Raw genomic sequence first — 23031 nt, 5'->3', positions numbered from 1 at the left:
CCATTTGTGAATGACATGATCAATGACGTGACCCTAACAACCAGAGTTGTGTATACCTGTCACCAACATCCCGGCCCCTAATTATTACATAATCTCATTTCACAATAATAATTACTAACACTTCAATTAATATAAAACACCACAATACAAATTTCATTCCCATTTTTTTGTCCTTTTTTTCGATTTTTTTTTGTGCGCAAGGAGTTCATAGTTCATTAGGTCTTGATACTCTTCTTAAATCAACCAAAGTCAAGTCAATTCAAACGTCAGAGTCACGAAAAAGTCAAAATAATACAAAATCATGAAAAAGAAACAAAGCCTTTATGACTGCTGAAGAAGGCAAATCTTTGTCACAGGTCTATAGAGAAAGCTGCAGGTCCGCGTCTTAATCCAGACCTGTCGCACAGGTCCGATCTTGTCTGGCATCGTCTCTGTAATCCTCCCAACGATCCAGGAATTCCGTGGTGCGGAATCGTCCATTATTGAGCACTATGTCACCGGGGATGAAGTTCCGCTTGATCCTTGTTCTGTCGTTCCCGTAATTGTGGCAGGTATGTGTGATGTCTACTGTTGAGAATTGATTCCACTTCGTGGAGTACTGTATGTCATCCTCTTCTCTCTATCCCATCCTCCTCTCCTCTCCTCCTCCATCCTCCATCCTCCTCTCTTCCTCCTCCTCTTGCCATCCTCTCCTCTCTTTCTCCTCCTCTCCTTTCTCCATGTGCTGCTCTCGATTCTGAAACTTTTCAATGGATCCATATCTCTGAGACACCACGTCACTGAGGCTGCGTTGTTCTCTCTCGGCCTGCTCTTTCATCCTCTTCAAACCGCGCACACACATCCACAGCGTGTTTCAGCATAATAACAGTTTTCCACTCAGCGGTAGAACCAGCTCAAAATAGTTCCAAACGAACCAACATGGGTCCACACTGCGCAACGGGTCGGGTTACATTACCGCAAATCCGTTGACGTATGCTGGCTCGGTCCGGTCCTTTGTGCGTGCGATCATCCCATTGTTTACATGCGCGCGTTGCTCCTTTGCTCCTCGTCCAATAATGTCTGACTTATCGGGACCTTTCGTGGGACGTGACCCTAACAACCCGAGTTGTGTATCAATCATGAGATTTGATCGTGGGCTGAGAGCATATTTAAGTGTGCTCCTCAGCTCTCTTAAATCTGCTCTCAGCCACGATCAAATAAGATCTCAGGAAAATTTGGGGACTCCCACTCCCAGCCCTAATATGTCTTAAATGGGCCGAAATCTGGCTAAGACGAAATATTTTGTCGTAACTTCGTTCGGGAATGAGACCCAATGTTAGGCCATAAAAAGTCTTAAATACGATTCTGATATATATATAGATGCAGCTCGATAAATTAGAATACTGTGGAAAAGTTATTTTATTTCAGTAATTCAATTCAAAAAGCGAAACTCTCGTAGATTATAGATTCATTACACACAAAGGGAAATATTTCAAGCCTTTATTTGTTTTAATTTGGATGATTATGTCTTACAGCTTATGAAAGCCCAAAATTCTGTATCACCAATAAAAATAGATGTATTTTTCTTTTGTATATAGAAATGTCGGCCTTCTGAACAGTATGTTCATGTATGTTCACTCAGTACTTGGTTGGGGCTCCTTTTGCACAAATGACTGCATCAATACAGCTAAATATATAGACTTTTCCACGATATTCTAATTGATTGAGCTGCACCTGTATCTACATACAGAACCTAGAGGTGTGAGCGCTCACCTTCACACTTGTGTCTCTTCAGATTGTTAGACTGGCTGAAGCCCCTCCCACACTCTTCAGTGGTAGGGCTTCTCTCCACTGTGGGTCAGAAGGTGGTGTTTGAAGTTAGATAACACACTGAAGCCCCTCCCACACTCTTCAGTGATAGGGCTTCTCTCCACTGTGGGTCAGAAGGTGGCGTTTGAAGTTAGATAACACGCTGAAGCCCCTCCCACACTCTTCAGTGATAGGGCTTCTCTCCTGTGTGGGTCAGAAGGTGGCGTTTGAAGTTAGATAACACACTGAAGCCCCTCCCACACTCTTCAGTGATAGGGCTTCTCTCCACTGTGGGTCCTCTGGTGGTGTTTGAAGTTAGATAACACACTGAAGCCCCTCCCACACTCTTCAGTGATAGGGCTTCTCTCCACTGTGGGTCCTCTGGTGGTGTTTGAAGTTAGATAACACACTGAAGCCCCTCCCACACTCTTCAGTGATAGGGCTTCTCTCCACTGTGGGTCCTCTGGTGGTGTTTGAAGTTAGATAACACACTGAAGCCCCTCCCACACTCTTCAGTGATAGGGCTTCTCTCCACTGTGGGTCCTCTGGTGGTGTTTGAAGTTAGATAACACACTGAAGCCCCTCCCACACTCTTCAGTGATAGGGCTTCTCTCCACTGTGGGTCCTCTGGTGGTGTTTGAAGTTAGATAACACACTGAAGCCCCTCCCACACTCTTCAGTCTTCCCATAGTCGAGCGGACCGTACACGGAGCAGACTCCCGCGGGCTCAAAGCTGACCCAAAGGGTACTCAAAGCAGACCCAAAGCAGAGTCCAAGAGCGACGCTCCTATTTTCTGACGCGCGGACGTCCGCGGCGCCCACTTGGTGTCACACAAACTGGCGCGAGGTGTAAACTGGTGTAAACTGGCGCGAGACATGTAGGAAATTGGTCCGCGGAGATCCGCTCGACTATGAAAGCTAAAAGAGTCCAGTGGACCTCCGCAGAGTTCAGTCCGTGTACAGTCTGCTCGACTATGGGAGCACCTTTAGACTGGCTTCGCTCCACTGTGGGTCAGAAGGTGGCGTTTGAAGTTAGATAACACACTGAAGCCCCTCCCACACTCTTCAGTGATAGGGCTTCTCTCCACTGTGGGTCAGAAGGTGGCGTTTGAAGTTAGATAACACACTGAAGCCCCTCCCACACTCTTCAGTGATAGGGCTTCTCTCCTGTGTGGGTCCTCTGGTGACGTTTGAAGTTAGATAACACACTGAAGCCCCTCCCACACTGTTGACACTGGTGGGGCTTCTCTCCAGTGTGGGTCAGCTTGTGGCGCTTCATGCTACCCAACTCACTGAAGCCCCTCCCACACTCTTCACAGTGATAGGGCTTCTCTCCTGTGTGGGTCAGAAGGTGTGTCTTCAGGCTACCTACTTGACTGAAGCCCCTCCCACACTGTTGACACTGGTGGGGCTTCTCTCCTGTGTGGGTCAGCTGGTGTGTCTTCAGGCTAGATACTTGACTGAAGCCCCTCCCACACTCTTCACAGTGATAGGGCTTCTCTCCTGTGTGGGTCAGGAGGTGTTTCTTGAAGTTACCTAAATGACTGAAGCCCTTCCCACACTCTTCACAGTGGTGGGGCTCCTCTCCTGTGTGGGTCAGCTGGTGTGTCTTCAGGCTAGATACTTGACTGAAGGCCTTCCCACACTCTTCACAGTGATATGGCTTCTCTCCTGTGTGGGTCAGCTGGTGTTGCTTCAGGTAACTTAACCTACTGAAGCCCTTCCCACACTCTTCACAGTGATATGGCTTCTTTCCTGTGTGGGTCAGAAGGTGTGTCTTCAGGCTAGATCCTTGACTGAAGCCCCTCCCACAATCTTCACACTGGTGGGGCTTCTCTCCTGTGTGGGTCAGGAGGTGTTTCTTGAAGTTACCTAAATGACTGAAGCCCTTCCCACACTCTTCACACTGGTGGGGCTTCTCTCCTGTGTGGGTCAGCTGGAACAGAAAACAAGGAGGGGTCAGACTGCTAGGAGCAGAAAACAAGGAGGGGTCAGACTGCTCGGAGCAGAAGACTATGTCTCCTGGTCACCACTAGGGGCAGAGTGGGTAACATCTTAAAACAACAGGAAAGAAATAGCTCTCTGAATGAGACTAGTGGACACACATAGTAAAAGTAGCCAGCTGACAGTGTTCCATGTAGAGAAACAAAGCCACAGATGATGGACCGGAACCAGATAACTGCTGGTGATTATGATCACAATATTTCAGATAGTAAGCTGAAAGTTATACTGGTAAATGTTGAAGTGCCACAAACAACTAGTGACACTTTTTATTATGACATCCTGTTCTCTCTGACACTTGTAAGATGTAAAGGATTAAGCATATGTTTATTGTATATATCTGTTTTAAATCTAAGTGTTACGAAGGATCAGATTAAACCGAATATATATATTTATTGATTGATATATATTGCATAATATTTGTATATCGTTTGATATCCCTTGTATATTCCTTGTACATATACACGGAATATCCCTTTAGCCTAGTACAGACCATAATATTTCATTCTCCTATTGGACAGCGGTCCACCAGGCGCCATGGCCATACCTTCAAGGTCTGGTTCAAAGTCACTGCCGGGGACTTGCCTGGACATGAACGGTTCTGCGCAAGGATATGAGACAGGAATAAAGCTGGTACTAGTTTGTTCACGTAGCGCAGTGGTCACCAACCCGTCGATCTTGATCGACTGGTCGATCTTTGAGACTGTCCCTGTAGATCTTTCCATGAAAATTAAAAAAAAAAAAAAAAAAAAAAAAAAAAAATTTAGATCTTACCCTGAGAGTCCACATTACAGTTCTACCTTTGTTTTGATGTGAAAAGTGATGCTGCACTTAGCACTGACTGAGAAAGTACACATACAGTTCTACTTTTGTTTTGATGTGAAAATGATACTGCACTTAGCACTGACTGAGAAAGTACACATTACAGTTCTACTTTATAAAATGCTAATTGTAAATATGTTTGTCAATGTTAATAATATGAGAGTCCACATTACAGTTCTACTTTTGTTCTGATGTGAAAAGTGATGCTGCACTTAGTACTGACTGCACTTAGCACTGACTGAGAAAGTACACATTACAGTTCTACTTTATAAAATGCTAATTGTAAATATGTTTGTCAATGTTAATAATATGAGAAAGTCCACATTACAGTTCTACTTTTGTTTTGATGTGAAAAGTGATGCTGCATAAGATGACTGCACTTAGCACTGACTGAGAAAGTACATAATAGTTCTACTTTGACGTTTTAATGTTGGACCAAAGCATTGCATGTAATTAGAATACAGGCAAATAAAAGTCATTTAGTTTAAAGTACAATCTTGGCTGTCTTTTTCTCTCAACGCTTCAATAGGTAGATCTTGCCTTCACCAAAAAAAATAAAGGTGATCTTGGGCTTAAAAAGGTTGGTGACCACTGACGTAGCGTATAAATACGGCGCAGGTGAATACAGAAGCACTTAGTAACTAAAGTTGAAGCCTCACCCACGATACGACGTGTGGTGAAGTATGGCCTGTTTGGCCCCAAATAGAGCATTGAGACCGCGTGCGAATTAATAACTGAAGTGTCAGAGTTTAACGCTGTACCGTCGAGTTCGACCGATTCTATTAAGTCAGTAATAGTCTATTTGTGTATAGTGTATCGTGCGGCTAAAGTTCTACAGTGACCAGCATCACCAACGTTTCCTCGTACCAGCTAGAGTGCTTATCCAGGCTGGGCTGCTTACCATGGCGCTTTCACCCGAGGGGCCCTAGACGAGGACCGTGTGGATTATGTACACTGGATAACCTACCGACGACTGCATAGCCCTTTTCGGCTGGATTATATTTGCTTTTGGTCCTGTAATTAATGGAGCGGAGAATCGCCGACACCCACAATTGTGTGGGATTTACCCTGTGAGGAGCCACGTTGAGTCCGCCTCTCAGAAGCCTGAGGCCGGCTAGCTTTCTTCCATGTGGAGCTGCATGCTACGGAGAACAGCTGTATTCGTCTGCGGATCAAGATCTTATTGCACCGTCTCCTGTACTTGGAGTCTCCTTATCATCGTTGACCCAGACTCTACTACCGACAAATCCTCTACCCTTGCTGGCTTACAACCGGGGGGACCCTACCAGTATCTCCCGCTATATTACCAGAGTACCATAGATATAATTCCTAAGATTCAGGTTGTATTATTATCTCCTGCGTAATATGAGAATGGACATTCGTTATTGATTTGCCTACGCACATTCCTTTGCCTTATAAGCGCATCCAAAGTAAAGTAAAGTAAAGTATATTATGTACCATTTGCTGCTAATAAATACTTAAATCCAGTTTTGTGTGGAACCGAGTCATTGTGGGAAGTGTTCATCATTAGATACCTGTGTACTGTATGGCCAGTAGGAATGTACATAAGACGGTAGTGGTTTAATGATACCATACTTATCAATACAGTCAGGGAATTGTACCCCTCAGTTACACTAAGCATACGTTAAGATATGACTTAAGCGTCAGTGATTATGAAGAATGTCTTTGTGTGGGCCTCTTCTCTTACTGTTAGTAAAACCAGGAATGTGGTCACAGAGCGCTGACCTTGACAGAAGCAGAGGGAGAAGCAGAGGGAGAACCTCTGTATGATGTTTTAACACATGTATGATGTGTAAAACATATCCACCAATGTATACGAGTACTGTATTGTACATGTATATATATATATACCTGTATATATCTGTATATATATATAAGCGTATTAGGCTATTCATGCTAGAAGGACCATGTACTGTATATTACAGCAGGGCAATTGTTTCATTCAATAATGCTGGACGCCTTTAGGAATGTGTCTATGACCTTGTGGGCCCCTGCTAGATACAGATGAAGACATAGGGTTTTTCCCAAAAGAAAGTAATCTGTTACTTCTCCAGTAAATGTAACGACTAGAAAGGGAGGAGTTCATCCTTACTGAGTGTGTTGTGTTATGTGTTGATTGGATGGTAGAAATGACATCACTGTATTTAGACCAATAGTAAGGTCTTGATATGATACAGAACCTGTATATAAGTGACTGCTCCAGTCTCGTCGAGTTCGTTTTTTAGACTTTTCCACTTTGAAGAGTTTTTATAGAGCCAGGCAATGTCGAGTGGTGTATGGGGCATGGCCTGGCAATTTTTGAGTAAACCTCCCTAGGAAGAATACTCTTTAGATTTTGAAGAGCTATGCTAAGCTCTTAGCTAAATCTTTTAAATGATAGCGACAGAGAGTTTTTGCTATGCTATGAGAGATGTTTTGTTTTATACTTATTTTTACTGGATTGGAAATTTTCAAGACAGAATCTTTGTAACTTACTTTTTCTTTTTTTTTGGTCTTTTTCCCCCTCCATTTTCCTCCGATTTTCTCCCATCCCAATGTTAGTCGTATGCCAATTCCCAGTCCCTTCCTGGTCGCTGCGCTTTACCCCCCACAGTCAGATCATTTGGGAGAGTGGAGGCTACCACGTGCTTCCTCCGACACACGTCCAGCCAATCACCGCTTCTTTTCACCTGGCAGCGCGGATTCTCATTGAGAGGGCGTAGCGTGTGGGAGGACCACACTATCCCCCTCACGTCCAATCCGCGCTTAGCAGGCGCCCCGACCGAACTGTAGGAGTCGCTGTTTACAACGACCCGGACCCACCCCGCCAGCTTCTCCCACCCTCTGATACAGCCAATTGTATCAGTGCAGACGGCCAGCCAAGCTGGTGACAACCCCGGAGCTGTGAGCTGGATTCGAACAGGCGAATCAAGCTCACAGCTCCGGGGCTGGTGACGAACGCAATCTCCGCTCGACCACCTAACCGCCCGTAACTTACTTTTTCTAATTAAAACAACTTTGTTGAAATACTTATTGAATTCGTGGACTGCTTTCTATCACAATGTGCCACGACGCTGGCCTCGCCCTGCTCTCATCTGAGGTAACTCGGTATAGCTATATTCTGGAAGCCATGCAGATTGAATCAATTGCTGGTTACTGCTTTTCAGCTAAAGTTATATAAAGGATATAATATATATGTATATATGGCACTGTTTGTTGTTTGCGGGCACCGGTATCTCTGTGTTCGACGGGCTCCATTGGATTTGTGGGAAACTGAGAGTCTAGCCACTGCAGGGCCGGACGATCGGGCCACGGATTGATGGACCTGTCAAATTGAGGTACTGGGGCTTGCAAATGATTATTAAGTGTTATTGCGCTAATATTACACTATTGGCAGTAGTAATACTTATTAAAAGAGTAGTAATATCATCAGGCTTTCAAATGATTAGCATTACAGGCCTTTCCAAAAAAATTATGATAATGGTGGTGACGGTGATGGTGATAATATAATTACTATTATTATAGGCAAAAGAGTTCTCCCAGACATACATTCGGTTTATTACAAACAAAGAAGAGGTTAACAACTCTTCTATGCTTATATTTCATATCAACTGGTTATAACTAACTAGTGACTATGAAGTAAGCGTGATTAGGAATAGTAATTGACCCGAGAACTTAGCGAGTTTAGCACCTCGCTGGGGGATATCGGGCGGCCACAGGGTTCTATCTCGAGTAGGTGATCTGAGATAGATAAGAGACAACCCGTCGGCATTCAACAGTAAACTAGTCAGATTCCTAGTCATGGTTGTATTGTATTGTCCTATGTTGTAAACCCCACATACCTGGTGCTCCAAACAGGATGAAACAAACACTTAAAATGAATTGCAGATGCTATTTGACTAATGACCTTTCATTTCATTACCTTGCAGGGGGGCGGGGCAGACGGGGTCCCAAAGGAAGTGCCTGGTTGAGAGGCTGTGGAGCGGAGGAGCCTCTCTGGGCGGATCTGTCCACTTCTTAGCAGCTGGAAGTACAGATCATTATGAATCCTCTTCATGTGCTTGTGGAGCAAGATCTCAGAGGTGTAGCAGTACTGACACTCAGGACATGGAAACACTGGAGACTGGGTCTTCACTCCTGAGAGAGAGAGAGAGAGAGAGAGAGAGAGAGAGAGAGAGAGAGAGAGAGAGCGAGAGCGAGAGAGAGCGAGAGCGAGAGAGAGCGAGAGAGAGATACATACAGGGAGAGGGAGAGAGAGAAAGAGCAGATCAGGAGCTCCCATAAAGCAGGGATAATAAATGTATTAGGGCTGGGCGATTCTTGCTAAAATGTTAATCACAATTTTCCTCCCTAAGAATTGAGATCACGATTCTCTCACGATTCTTTTTTATTTTTATTTTATAAAAACATTTATTGCACTTTCTTAAACGGACAACATAACATATATCAATATGCTTGACTTAACATAACTTATATCTTAACTTAAAACAAAGTGCTTGACTTAAACTTAAAAGTCTCTTGTAATACAAAATAACTAGTCTCTTTTCCTCTCTTATTTTAGAACACTTAATCAAAATGATTCACTTAAATGCTGCTGAACCCGAAAAAGTTCCATACACTGGAATGTGCTCCTTTTTTCGGTATAAGCGCACAGTAGTGGATACAGCACTCACACCACAGGGATTTTCTTCAGTGTCACTAATTTCTTTCTTTTTTCTTTCTTTAGCTTGAAAATGTTTTGTCTTGCTCGTTCGACATGTGCCGTGTTATGTGTGAGCTCAGCTGTTTACTCAGCTGAGTAGCCTGGGGGGGAGGGGCATTGTGGGGAGGGCAGCGGCAGTGAGCGCTGTGTGAGTGAGGAAGAGAGGATAATAGGAGTGTTTTTAATGCAATTGATCTCCATTTTGACGCAAATGCAAATACATCAGAATCGCCGTCATTTAGAAATGAGATCGCATAGGTCTATGAATTGAGATTGCGGTCTTTTTACGATTAATCGCGCAGCCCTAGTATGTATCTTGGTTTTATAGTTTAAGAACAGTGTAGTCCAGAGTCATCTACAGTTATAGACTTAAACCACTTTGTTTCTAGCACCAGTTAGTCAACCGTTTCTGGAGCAGGAGTGGTTATCATGGCTATGGTTAAGGTCAGTTTAATTTAGTCCAGGACTAAAGCCCCTTTAGTCTCAGGTTATGACAGATTTAAGTGTCACTTTATGGATAAAATATTACATCACGCTATGGGAAATTTCATATATCTGTAACAATATATATCACGATATAGTATGTTTTCTGTAAATTGGATGAAACATTTGTCTACAAAATAACCACATAATCCATGACTACTTTTGAATAATCCAGAGTTTAAACTAAATACAAATTAAAGGCATTTCCTCTTTATTTGGAAGCAACATTGAACAGAACGCGATGCTCATGTTTCTTACTGCAGACCCAGAACAATGTACTGAATACCTCTTCACCTACGACTGAACTCCTGTACACTGCACCAACACTAGGGCTGCAACTAACCATTATTTTGTTATCGATTCATCTAAACTATTAATTTACCAGAAAAACAACAATTGATTCTATATGCCATTTAATATTTTAAAATGTTTTACTAGTATCCTTATGCCGGCCCGCCTGAAATTTTCATCCGGCCCGCTGCCTCACCCAGGAGCAATTCAACTGGCCTGTGATAGAAATCAAGCGCACCTCGTGCAAATGTCCTGACTTTAAGCAAACGCTGAGCGTTATCTGCACCTGCATCGTGTTTTTGTTGAATAAAATCCACCTGCTTTCATTGACTAGTAGAGGAGGACCCAATATTTAGTCTTCAGTTGTACCTTGTGTCTTTATTTACTTTTTAAGCTCGTCAGTCTGTTTTCACTCGACCCAAGCCGTGGTTATTTGGTTGCATCCAATTTGACTTTATCAAGTGGATTATTGTTCATTCATCAGCCTACACTGTAAAAGATGTAATTCTCACAGGAAATTCACTTATTATTTTACAGATTACTTTTGTTTTTCTACTTTAACTCTTTGGACGCCGGAGTGATATGCGTGATGTGTTGTTAGAATAGGCATATTTTTATTTCTAAGGCTATTCTTGGTTTGCTTCCATCATACCTATGGATCTACATTCTTAAAAAATGTATGGGAAGTTATTGTGTTTACTCGCAGGACTTATTCCTACTATCTGTCCCTAAAGCCTGTACTGAATTGGGGAAAAAGGGGGTTTAAGTATGTTGCTCCCTCTACTTGGAAACGGTTGCAAAATGATCAGAATCTTTGGTAGGTGGGCTCATTGGATGCATTTAAAGTTAGTCTTAACACTTTGAGTCCCAGCAGGGGGCGCACGATTTAGCGCTTGAGTGCCACCACCCACTTCAATGATAGCACTCTCATATTTGCGAACGCACGCATAAACGACATCTTAAATTATGTGTATAATCTGGCCGTCGCTTATCAATGACTTGTTTGCAGTCAACATTGTCGAAACGGATTTTTTTTTATCGGTTCATTTCCGTTTTATACCATTTTGAAAAACTCTCGTTTTTTGAAAGTTTCAGGAAAATATAAAGATTCTGTGATAAACGCCCTTTACTGTTATATTCTGGAATACACAAAAAACGTTGTAATTTTTCAGCCTATTTATGAATAGTTTTCAAATAAACGCTAGATTATCGATATGCACGCTATAGAAGCGGGCTGAAAATCGATTATCTCATTTCCTGATCAGCACACACACACACACACACACAGGGCACACGTTGATATGTGAAAAAAGCTCTGATTATCCTAAGACTGGTAAAATAGATTCCTTACCTCAGATCAGATGTTCTCCAAAAAGATTATTCCAATTCCTGATCGCCATTCCAAATATCGATCGCGTTTATTGATCCAACGCTGGATACTGGAAATATGTATTCCACGCTGTTCTGGGGCTCGGCAATTAATCCGATCGTCTCGGGTGACTTGCCTGAGAAGTAAAATGAGGGAGCACGATTCTTTTTTTATGCGTTTCATTCAATCCATTCCAAAGGGGTGCAGTACCACAGGGATAGACGATAGGGGGTGGTATTTTCCCAATGGAGCTCAGAGAGAGTTTGCAGCACTAACGTGAGGCTAGAATGATGAAATCGCTAATACATTTAAAAAAAAACAAAACGAGGGGGGCGCCCCAGTGGCGAACCACAGAGCGCTCAGCCGCGGCACGGCCGACCCGGGTTCTCGAACCCGTCGTTATTTGCCGAATGGCTTCCCCCCACTCTGTCTCCCATTCCTCCTCCTCTCTCTCTCTCTCTCTCTCTACTGGACTGCCCAGTAGAATAAAGCGATAAACGCTAAAAAATAAATCTAAAAAATGTAAATTAAATAAATAACTGGAAACTCGTCCGTGGCACTCAACGGTCGGCATGAAATAACGAGAATTCTCATCCGTGGCACTCAAAGTGACTTTGAGGCAGGGACATCTGGCTGCAGATGTTTTGACTGACTTATATTGCCCCTGTATGAACCCTGATGTCGATTACTTTTATTTTTTTGATTAAAATCTAAAAAAAAATTGGTACTGTTTTTTTTTTTTATCTATTTTAGTGCTGCTTATAGTTTTTTAATATGATCCCTCTGTACAGCACTTTGTGCCCCTGTGGCTGTTAACACGTTGGTTGCCAACAACAAGATTTCTCATCCTAACTCGCCATGCGTTGTGTGCCAATAACGAGTTCTCGTTATCTGATCGTTATTTCTTTTATTAGCGATATCCATTAATTTTTCATCCATCCAGCCTGACGTTATCATTGGGAATGGCTGAGCTCGAAAAGGGCAAATACTGCCCCCTATCGTCTCCCGGATGGTATTGCACATCATTGGATTGGAGTCGATGGGACTTGCATCAGAAAAAAGAACTCCGGTCCACATTTTACTTCTGGGGCATGCAACCTGATACTAGTGCATTCATTGAGGGGACTGGAAGCAGGATTATGTGTTTCGGAGTATAACGTTGGATCAATAAACGCGATCGATATCGGAATAGGAATTGGATTCATCTTTTTGCAGAACATCTGATCTGAGGTAAGGACTCTATGTTACCAGTTTTGGGTTAATCAGAGTTTTCGTGTGTGTGTGTGTGTGTGTGTGTGTGTGTGGCGTTAGGCGCTGAGCGCAGCACGAATAAAAGATTTTTCAGCCCGCTTTTGTATCGTGCATAAGAACACAAATACTCTCGATAATCTAGCGTTTATTTCATATATAAATAAGCCGGAAAATGACAACATGTTTTGTGTATTCCAGTAAATGGCTATTATCGCGGAATCTTTTTTTCTTTCTAGAAATCTCCAAAACTATACTCGTATTCAAAACGGTATAAATAGAAATGTACTGATGAAAAAACTATCCGTTTCATACATGTTGACTGCAAGCAAGTCATTGATAAGCGACGGGTGTATTAGTCCCATAGCCATAATTTAAGATATAGTTTAATCGCTTGCAAATGTGGTTGTCCTCCCATTGATTAACGTGCTGGCATACAAGCGATAATTCGTCATATCCGGCCGGCACACAATGTGTTAAAGCGCTTTATAAATAAAGTTGGATTGGATGACTTGTGATGAATATTTTTTTATTCTGTAATTTGTTCTTTATTTTATTGTTATGTTTTTATATCTGGTTTTAGAGCCAAACACAGTACTACATCAGGCATCCCTCTGGTTACAAATGATATGATCTCAGCATTAGATAAGAAGAAACACTGTGCTGCCCTCTTTGTAGATTTGTCAAAAGCCTTTGATACAGTTAATCACTACCTGCTTCTAAAATCTACCATTGGCTTGGATGGTAATGCCTGTGTCTGGTTTTGGGATTATCTATCTTCTAGGCGTCAGTGTGTGAAGTTGGGTCAAGCCCAATCTGAATTTCTGTCCATAACTGTAACTGCAGCTATGGTTAACAGTTGGTTAATAGTTATTTATGTTTACAATTTATATGCTTATTTTGTATAATAGTAATAATACACTCAATTGCTTTTCAATGTATTTCTTATTTGTTTTATATAAGATATATATTAGTGGCGCACTGTTTTTTCTATTTTATTTGTGCAATTACCACATCTCACGAGAGTTGACACCCCTGGTATCCGGTGACGTGTTTCCGTCTTCTCTCGTGCGTTGGAACCATGAACTTGAGTGGTAACGAAATGACCTGCCGTTCTAATAACTAAAGAACAATCCATCAAGCCAACGTATCAAGACAATCTTCCAAGAAACTGACAGAAGACACACTACTGTAAAGCATTGATATTCTCATGTACTGGCACGCAGCCAATAAGGTATTGATTGATGGAGATAGCGACGTTCCAACCATTGGTAATGGACTTGTGATAGTAATGGTATCTTTTGTATGCATTTGTACTCATACAGATTTTACGGTTTGGATGAAGGTTTGGATGCTTCTTCATTAAAATCATTTCAAGAAATCAACTTGTGTTTTGCGTCGTGCCCGAGGATGTCACAATAACTATTAAAGGTATGCCGCAAGGTTCCGTTTTGGGTACTGTCCTTTTTACGATCTACATCAATCATATTGTTTCTTCTTTGTACGGATGCAATTTCCATTTGTATTCTGATGATACAATTGTGTACTGTATTGCTGATTCTGTTCAGTTGGCCATTGAGAAATTGCAGCTTTCTTTTGATGCTCTTCAGGAGGCCCTTGTTAATCTTGAATTAGTTCTTAACACTTTCTGTGCTAGCGATTGTACCCATCAAAGTACCCTCTCTGCCAGCGCTGTAAGTCTATGGAGATGTTTACCTTCTTTGCAGGGCTATAACTTTTTTAATTTTATTGCTATATTGACATTACTATGACCCATTCAACATCGATTATCTATCGTTCAGGATGTGGGAACGTTATACTTTTTCATTCATACATTGTTGTGTTAATACCTTCTAGAATATAAGTATGTTTTTAATCTTTTCTGCTGTAATTCCAAAAACGCTAGTTATAGGCCCAAACGCATTATATAGATTATCGATTGCCGTTTCCCCCCCATACACGCTACACCAAAAAACTCAAATGTATATGATCGGTATACATTATGCCTCATCATGCGCGGAGGAAAGGGGGGGGTCGTTTATAATTCCCCGATCATCAGTAAATGCTTTATGTAGGTTGGGTGATATATTGATCAGATGGTTTGCAAACAATGAAACTCACAATCGGGTTGAAAATAACGTTATATTCCTCTTACCGTGGGTCAATGAGACTGGCGGTGAAAGATCCCAAGTACACGACGCCGATCGCCTAGGTCCATTTCCGGTTTGTATGTCGCAATAAACGCCGAAATCATATAGATTATTACGTTTAGAAAGCGATCCATGCGCGGCTAGGTGGTGCAGTGGGCAAGGCGCTCACCACCAATGCAGGAGACGCTGGGTTCGAGCCCAGCTCTCCGCATTGCTATCAGCTTGGCTGGTCGTTCATACTAATACAATTGGCAGTATTAGGGGGTGGGAACTGGGAAGCTGATGGGTGGGGATCGGACGTTGTGGACAGCAACTCCTACAGGTCGGTTGGTGCGCCTGCGCAGCAGAATCAGGAAGCGATGGGGGCGGCGTGCCATCCAAAAACGCAGACCCCCGACGCTGAGAGATCACGCTGTGCAGGTGAAAAGATGCGACTGCTGCTTCCTCGAGTACTGGAGGGGACACGTGATGTAAGGCTTAGTCCACATTGCAGCCGGCTTGTGGGAGGCATGGCCAACAGCGTTCGAGACAGGGGAGGGTAGAATTGGACGATAAGAAATTGGGATGGGAGAAAAATAGAAAATGGGAGAAAAAGTAGATAAAAAAAGAAAGCGATCCATTATGTACATAGTGTCTGTCGGGAGTCCCGCAACGAGATGTGACAGCCGGATGAGTTTCATCGATGCACATCGGGCACATCCTGTAGGCGAGTGTAACTCGCCTGACCATCCACCAGGCGGCGGTATTGAGCCGTCGTTGCGTCACCTATAGGGTCCAGCTGCAGCACCGTGGGTGTATATATAATTATGAATGCCATGGCGAAAAAATGAAATATTGATCTCAAAAAACGCTGGACAGCGATATTGGCAGAATACGCATGGCGGCCAATAACGCTGGACAGCGTTTTTGGTGCAGAAAGTGTTAAAGGGGACATGCATTATAAATAGCCTTTTCCAGTGATTAGCATGTTTTCCTAGCAATTGGAGATTATATCAATGTGGTCTGTGTCGTTAATTATCATATTGACTCATCAGTCTAGTCTCGAGTTCACGAGATCCTCCCTCACTCAACTAAGCTGTTCCGATTTGACAGTTTTGCTGACGTGAATATAGCACTGATTTGCATAACTAACGCCCTCTATGGTTGACAGCGACAGTAGAGCGAGTGGAATTATCTTCACTTCCTCAAACAGAGCGAGGCAGACAACGAGCGGGTGAGAGAGAGATAGAGGAGCTTGTCGGGGAAACAAACCGCACGCGAGGAAGCAGCAGTAGCACATACTCAATTACACACAACCTGGGCTGGATCTTGCGCGGGGAAGCAGTAGCACATACTCATTTACACACAACCTGGACCTCGCGGGGAAGCAGTGGAGAGATAACTTCATGCTCCGTGTCCGTGTCCCTCTCTCCCTCCCTCTCTATCTCTCTCTGTGCCAGTCACAGACTGTGTGGATGACTGTCACTCAAAGTGCTTATGGGCAGAGCCAGGCCAACACAGCCTGAAATCCAAAGGGAGAAAAATTTGGCTTTTGAGTACTTGATTAGAAATATAAAACAATGAATTTTTTTTGGAAAAAAAACGTACAGATGTGTTCAATAGACTCACAGGAATTGTGTAAAGTTGCCCAAATAGTAGGGATGGGTACCGAATTCGGTACTTTTGAGGTACCGAACCGAAACACGTCGGTACTACCGAGTATCGAATCAAGTGAGAATCCAAAAAAAAATAAAAAAAATATTTTTGTATTAAATTTTTTTTTTACTTTTTTTTTTTTTTTTTTTACCTTTTTTCTTTTCATGTCAACGTTCACACGCACAATATATGCTTACCTAGGATTTGACTTGATTCAACAACAAAGCAGTCGGAGCAATGACAAGCCGAAAACTGTCGAAATTGTAGTTATTTGAAGTTTGGATTTTTTTTTTTACGACTGAGGTAGGTAAATTAAATTTCTTGAGACTAAAGTACCGAAAAAAGGTACCGTTGGGTACCGGTATCGATTCACAGGTACCGGTACCGGTTCAAATGTGAAAGGTACCCATCCCTACCAAATAGTGCAAGGAATAGCAATGCATGTCCCCTTTAATGCTAGTAACACAATATTTATGTTGTTTTCAAGAGCCAGAAATATTTACTTTGATAAAGTAACCCCCCCCCCCCCCGTTCATATTCAATGCTGGATTACGTTGGACAAACGATCGCGATCAGTATTTGGAATGGCGATCAGATAATTGGATTATTCTTTTTGCAGTACATCATAGACCCATCCAGACACATGCTATTTGAAATATGATTATAGAATATAAGGCCTATAAGGGCGGCGCAGTGGACATTGCGCTCGTCACCAACGCAAGAGACACCGGGTTCGACTCCGGCTGTCGGCGTTGCCTCTGGCTTAGGCCGGCCGTCATACTAACTCAATTGGCAGAGTTAGCGGGTGGAAGTCGATGGGTGGTAATCTGGACGCTGTGGACAGCGACTCCTACAGGTCGGTTGGGGACGCCTGCACAGCAGAGACAGGAAATGGCGGGGGCTCAACGAACAATAACACTATGTAACAACCATCAAATGCACTCACAGCACACACATCCACACGCACACACTCACTTTAAACAAACAACTCACTGCAGCACCCACTTTAGAACACCTAAACACACTTTATATTTATTGGTAAAGAATTTGCACTACAACCAATACCTCATTACACCTTACTGTAAATTGTACCTCATCCCATTTCTAATTTGCACTATATAGTATATTGTAACACCACAGGAGCTGGCTTGAGCTGGGTAGTGTCGTTTTTCAAAATTCCAATGAAATGGCTCCTACACTCATATTCAAAAGGCTATAAAACGGAAATGTACAGATGAAAAAACAATCCGTTCTGTACATGTTGACTGGATGCAACTAACTGATAAATCGACGGGTGTATTAGACCCATAGCTATAATTTAAGATATATTTTAAGGACTCGCAAATCTCGCAGTCCGCCCATTGACTTACAGCGGTGGCGTACTAGCGCCATGTCGTGGATTAAGCGATGGCGCAGAATGAGTTAATGAAATATGAGTTTAGGAATTGTATTCAAAAGATCGCAAATTTCGACCGGAAATAAATCCGAGTGGCCATTTTGCTGTAGTCATTATGATGAAGGAAAGACAGGGCTTTAAATGAGCGTTGCAATTTCGAAAAACTACATCTCCTAGGGTTCTCCAGCTTTCTGGAATCAAATGACTTCCTGATTATTATTTGAAATTTCTCTGAATTATATACCACAACACTGAACGTTATTGGCATAGTTTGGAGCGCAGTTAGTGTGTCTACCTTCTGTGAACATTTAACAACAATCGCCGTCGCAAACGGATTCAAAATGGCGGACCTGTCGCAAAAATAAAAAGCTGACTGTATTTAGAGTAGATTTCATTCTCGGTTCTTCATGCACGCCTGGAGATACTAAATCCAAATTGAACTCATTGGAACGAGTAGATTTGCCCCGATCCATAAATGTGCAACATCGCTATAATAATGTTATTTATAGGCCTTCTATTCTATATTCTATAATAATATTATGGCAGAATTCAGTATTGTATCTACAAAACCTTCTGTTTAATCATCTTCCCTTTTTTGTACACGTGATTTCTAGGGCTGACCCCTATTAGTCGACTAATCGATCGAAAGGAGTCGACTGCCAACCTCTTAGTTAAAAAAATAATAATAATAATATTATAAATAAAAATAAAGTTTTCCCAAAAGAAAAGAGGCCTAGAAGCGTGGCTAATGCTAATGGCACGCATACCAGAGGCTAACTGCCTAATAAAACAGGCACAGAGGCACTGAAAGAGGATTTCACCCATCTAATGAACACACTAGACTAGACAAATATCAAGATGTATCCATCAGTGGACCAATTGCATGCTTTTGCAGAGGACAAGAAGCTTTCCGTCGACTCCTTCGGACATTAAGCACCCCCCACAGCACAAATAGAATGATAAAAAAAAAAGTATTAATAAAATTATAGATAAAAATAGATACTATTTTTTATTTTTACTAATAGTCTACTATCAGCAAATTTTGGCGACTACAAATAGACTATACAAATCCTTAGTCGGGGACAGCCCTAGTGATCTCAAGAAGGTACTGACCGAGCTCAGTGGCAGTTTTTTATGTATTTTTTGCATGGTGTTATTCACTGTCAGAGATGCAAAGAAAAATCATAATTCATATTCTCCTTAGTTTCATCACAATTTAACTCATTCCCGCCGGGAATTAGACAGAGCCTGTCATAACACTGCCACGCTTTAAAAGATAGGAGTGTGTCACCTTGTTTGTAGAGCTATAACTAGGTATATTCTATATTATAGCTATGAATACAATACTATGGCCCATTTGACATCACCTATCGTTCAATATATGAAAAAAAAGATTCCATCCATACGTTCCCGTGTTATACCGTGGTGAATATAAGTATCGCTATAGCGTGGCCTGGGGTAATTCCCGAAAGGCTGTGTTATAGCCTCATACGTGAATCCTACTCTAAGCGATGCCGTTTCTTGCCTGTACACGCTATTATTCGCAAATAAAACCTATATCATAGGTATTATGTTCCATCATGAATGCATGAAAGGGGGGGGTCGTTTCTGATTATTTGATTGTCAGAAATCAACAAACGCTCATCAGCCCGATCGGTATAAAAGCATTGCAGAATCAAGCTAAAATTGACGTCAGATAGTCCTTACCTGTGATCGGGAGTATTCCAAAAATAATATTCCAATTGTTTGATCGCCATCTGGTACATCCGATGTCCATTTGGTCCACGGCATAACCCACCACAACATATGGATCGGGGATATTTGACACGCTTCAATGGAACCGCGAGAACCGCTCCATTCGCCCGACAAGGAAAAGTGAAACCGGAGACATTTGGCCATTACACAGGACAAGATACAAGGTTTCAAAGGGTGCTCGATACCGCCATCTAGCTGGATGCGGCCGGTATTACACTTTGGCGAACTCAGACTCATTCCCTATGGTAACACCAAGGTCCCTGGATGAATAATGAATACAAATATCGGAAAAAAGGAAAAACGATCAAATAACGAGTATACTCGTTGTTGGCGTTCAAGCGTCGGCTCCAAATAAAGAGTAAACTCATTGTTGGCGGGGAATGAGTTAAGCAAGCCTAGTAATAGACACACTATTTCTGACACTGGGAATACAGTCACTCAGGTCCATAGATGTCCCTAGATACCAAGAACATGCAAATTAACCTTGCAGAAGTGGAGCAATCTTCCATTTACTTAGGTATGTATTTTAGGCGGATTTTCAGAAAATAGGGCTCCGGGCGTTAAAAGGTTAACACAGGAGCGCCCCTCTGGGTGGACACACACACACAATATGGTATATCCATTGCATTTTGTGTCATTCATTCATTTGTCTGTTACTCAATAGTTCTGAAATAACTTAATTCATAAGTAGTACCGAATTTCTCAGTTCCTCGCTTGATATAATTAATCAAAATGTCCAATCTACAGGGCGGCTGGGTGGCGCAGCGGTCTAAGCGCTCATCACCAACGCGTGATACACCGGTATAGAATCCGGCTGTCAGCGTTGCCTCCGGCTTGGGCCGGCCATCATACTGACTCAATTGGCAGAGTCAGCGGGAGGGGAGTCGATGGGTGGTAATCTGGCCGTTGTAAACAGCGACTCCTACAGGCCGGTCAGGGCGCCTGCACAGCAAGGACAGGAGATGTCGAGGGTAGTGTGAGCCTCCCACATGTTACACCTCGCCAATGAGAGTCCGCGCTGGCAGGTGAAAAGAAGTGGCTGGCTGACTCCGCATGTATCGGAGGGGACATGCGATAGATTCTTCAACCCTCCCTACAACGACCAGTGGGGGGCACATGCAAGCAACGATCAAGACAGGGGAGGGGGGAATTGGCACGACTAAATTGGGATGGGAGAAAAACAGAAAAAGGAGAAAAAGTGGATACAAAAATTAAATGTCCAATCTACCTAATTTAATTTGCTCATAATAACAGTACATGCACAAACAATTATGTTCCATGATTTTTTTTTAAACTCATAACACTATAACTGCCTACAAATGGTTATTGAGCTGCGAGCCCCTCTAGTAGGCAGCGCAAAGCAGAATCTCACGTTGTATATTACAATAAAGCAGGTTGAATTATTTTTATTTTATTATTATTATTTTTTATATATATATGTAGGCCTGGCCTCCAGATCTATTCATCTTACATTAATCTTTTAACCTCTTAAAATTCCGACGGCCCGCCCCACGTCACCGCACATTTACAGCCGTCTGTCGGCATCACGCTTTTGAGTGATGGTTGCATCACGCAATTGCTTGCATTTGCATTTAAATTCAACATTCCAGAGGGGGATCATGGGGGTATCAAAACCGTGTAGGCTTTTGACCGTGCTACGTGCATGGCACCCCGCTGATGATTACGCAGCGCGAATACTCATGATGCTTATTGACTGAGGCTTGTAGTTGTAGTCGCGTGTGTTCTTAACGCCTCATGTGTACAGTATAATAACGTTGATTCTACAGACATCTTCTGAATTAAATCATTATAATAATACTGTAATAAATATGAAAAAATATGGCATTCAACCTATGTATTGGTTGAGGGACAATAACGGAGCGAATGCCGACAGACGCTGACTGCCCGCAGAACTTAACACTTTGGGTGCCGGGAAACGCTTAAACACGTCATTCCCGGCCATGCTCAAGTTGCCGAAGACGCTTTACAGCGTCTTTGATATCAATATTTCAAAAATCTGGGACCGGATTCATATTTCCCCTCCGCTGGCCTGAGATCCACCAGGAGGACCCACTGAGCTCTCTGGCGGTTCAGGAGTGCCATCTGGTGGCCGATCGGCGCAATCGCTTAACAGGAAGTGCCATAGAGGTTGTGCTGGACGGCCGTATTACTTCCGGGCACTCGCTATAGGTCCCGGCATTCTAGCTCGTCACAATACACAGCGATCGATTGCCAATAACTCGATAAACAACATGATTTGGACGTATATACCATTATACAAGCTGGAGATGGACCGGGTAAATCTACATCCCATAATGATAAAATGTCTACTCTACGATGATCGCCCAACGGCGCGCGGAGACTGGGGTGAGTTTTAGCGTGTAAAGTTACCGTCTTCGATACTAACTGCTATTATCAACATTTGACCCACATTAGATGATTGGTATAACGCTGCCCACGGAATTATAAACGCCCCCTAGCCCATCCGGTCAACATCAGATGACGTGTAGTAACTTCTAGAAGTACGTCTAGTTGGAATTTTTTATATCGCGCTGATTGCCATAAAACTGTATTGCATCATCAATATAATGTATTTGGGGCTATAGATCACGTTCTGGAGAAAGCTGCAGAAAGAGATGAAAACATACTTATACATTAGACCATACTTTACTATGAATATGTGAATGAAAAAGTTTAACGTTGCTACACAATGAACAATACATATAGGACTTTGAATGGGCCCTAATAATGGCAATGTAGCAATATAATTTAAAAAGTTATAGCCCTGCAAAGAAGGGGACTTTCTCTATAGACAAATAGAGCCGGCAACCTACGGTTGATAATGAATTTAACCCATGGCAGCCAAAGTGTTAATCCGAACTTAATCTGAACGTTAATTTGGGATACATACATTTCAGCATTCCAAAGCAATTCGCATTTATTTTTTTATTCATCATTTAAAACTATCCAAAGCAATTGAGCACACCAAGCTCTTGGTAAAGGAATCTGAGGGTGCTCACTAGGCATCCGGGGCCGTTTCCGAGCACGATTGCCCCAAAAGTAGTGTAATGAGAACGCTGCGTTCCGTCCCCGGGGACGGATAACCGGGACCTAGGGCTGTCCCAGACTAAGGATTTGGATGGTCGACTATGATTGGCCAAAATGTGCCGTTAGTCTACTATTTGTCAAAAAAAAAAAAAAATGAAAGTATAGTATTTTAAAAAGAAAATTATATATATATATATATATTTTTTTTATCATTCCATTTGGGCTGTGGGGGGTGCCTAATGTCTGAAGGGGTCGACTGAAGGCTTCTTGTCCTCTGCAAAAGCATGCAATTGGTCCACTGATGGATACATCTTGATATTTGTCTAGTCTAGTGTGTTCATTA

General features: G+C 42.5%; 1 protein-coding gene across 1 annotated transcript in view; it reads right to left on the bottom strand.

Moving 5' to 3' along the window:
• Positions 1 to 2152: 2152 nt before the first annotated feature.
• LOC311232099 (uncharacterized protein) overlaps positions 2153 to 23031 on the bottom strand; it is a 39874-nt gene continuing 18995 nt past the window's right edge. The window contains exons 3-4 of the mRNA XM_084318786.1: positions 8534 to 8748; positions 2153 to 3724 (exon numbers count right to left, since the gene is read on the bottom strand). Of these exons, the coding sequence (XP_084174912.1) occupies positions 2936 to 3724; positions 8534 to 8748 (1004 nt within the window). The 3' untranslated portion in view covers positions 2153 to 2935. The remainder of the gene's footprint in view (positions 3725 to 8533; positions 8749 to 23031) is intronic.

Source organism: Notolepis coatsorum, assembly GCF_963971535.1.
Source record: "Notolepis coatsorum genome assembly, chromosome: 7".
In the NCBI taxonomy this organism is placed as follows: Eukaryota; Metazoa; Chordata; class Actinopteri; order Aulopiformes; family Paralepididae; genus Notolepis; species Notolepis coatsorum.
This window is presented reverse-complemented; position numbering and strand designations above follow the sequence as displayed.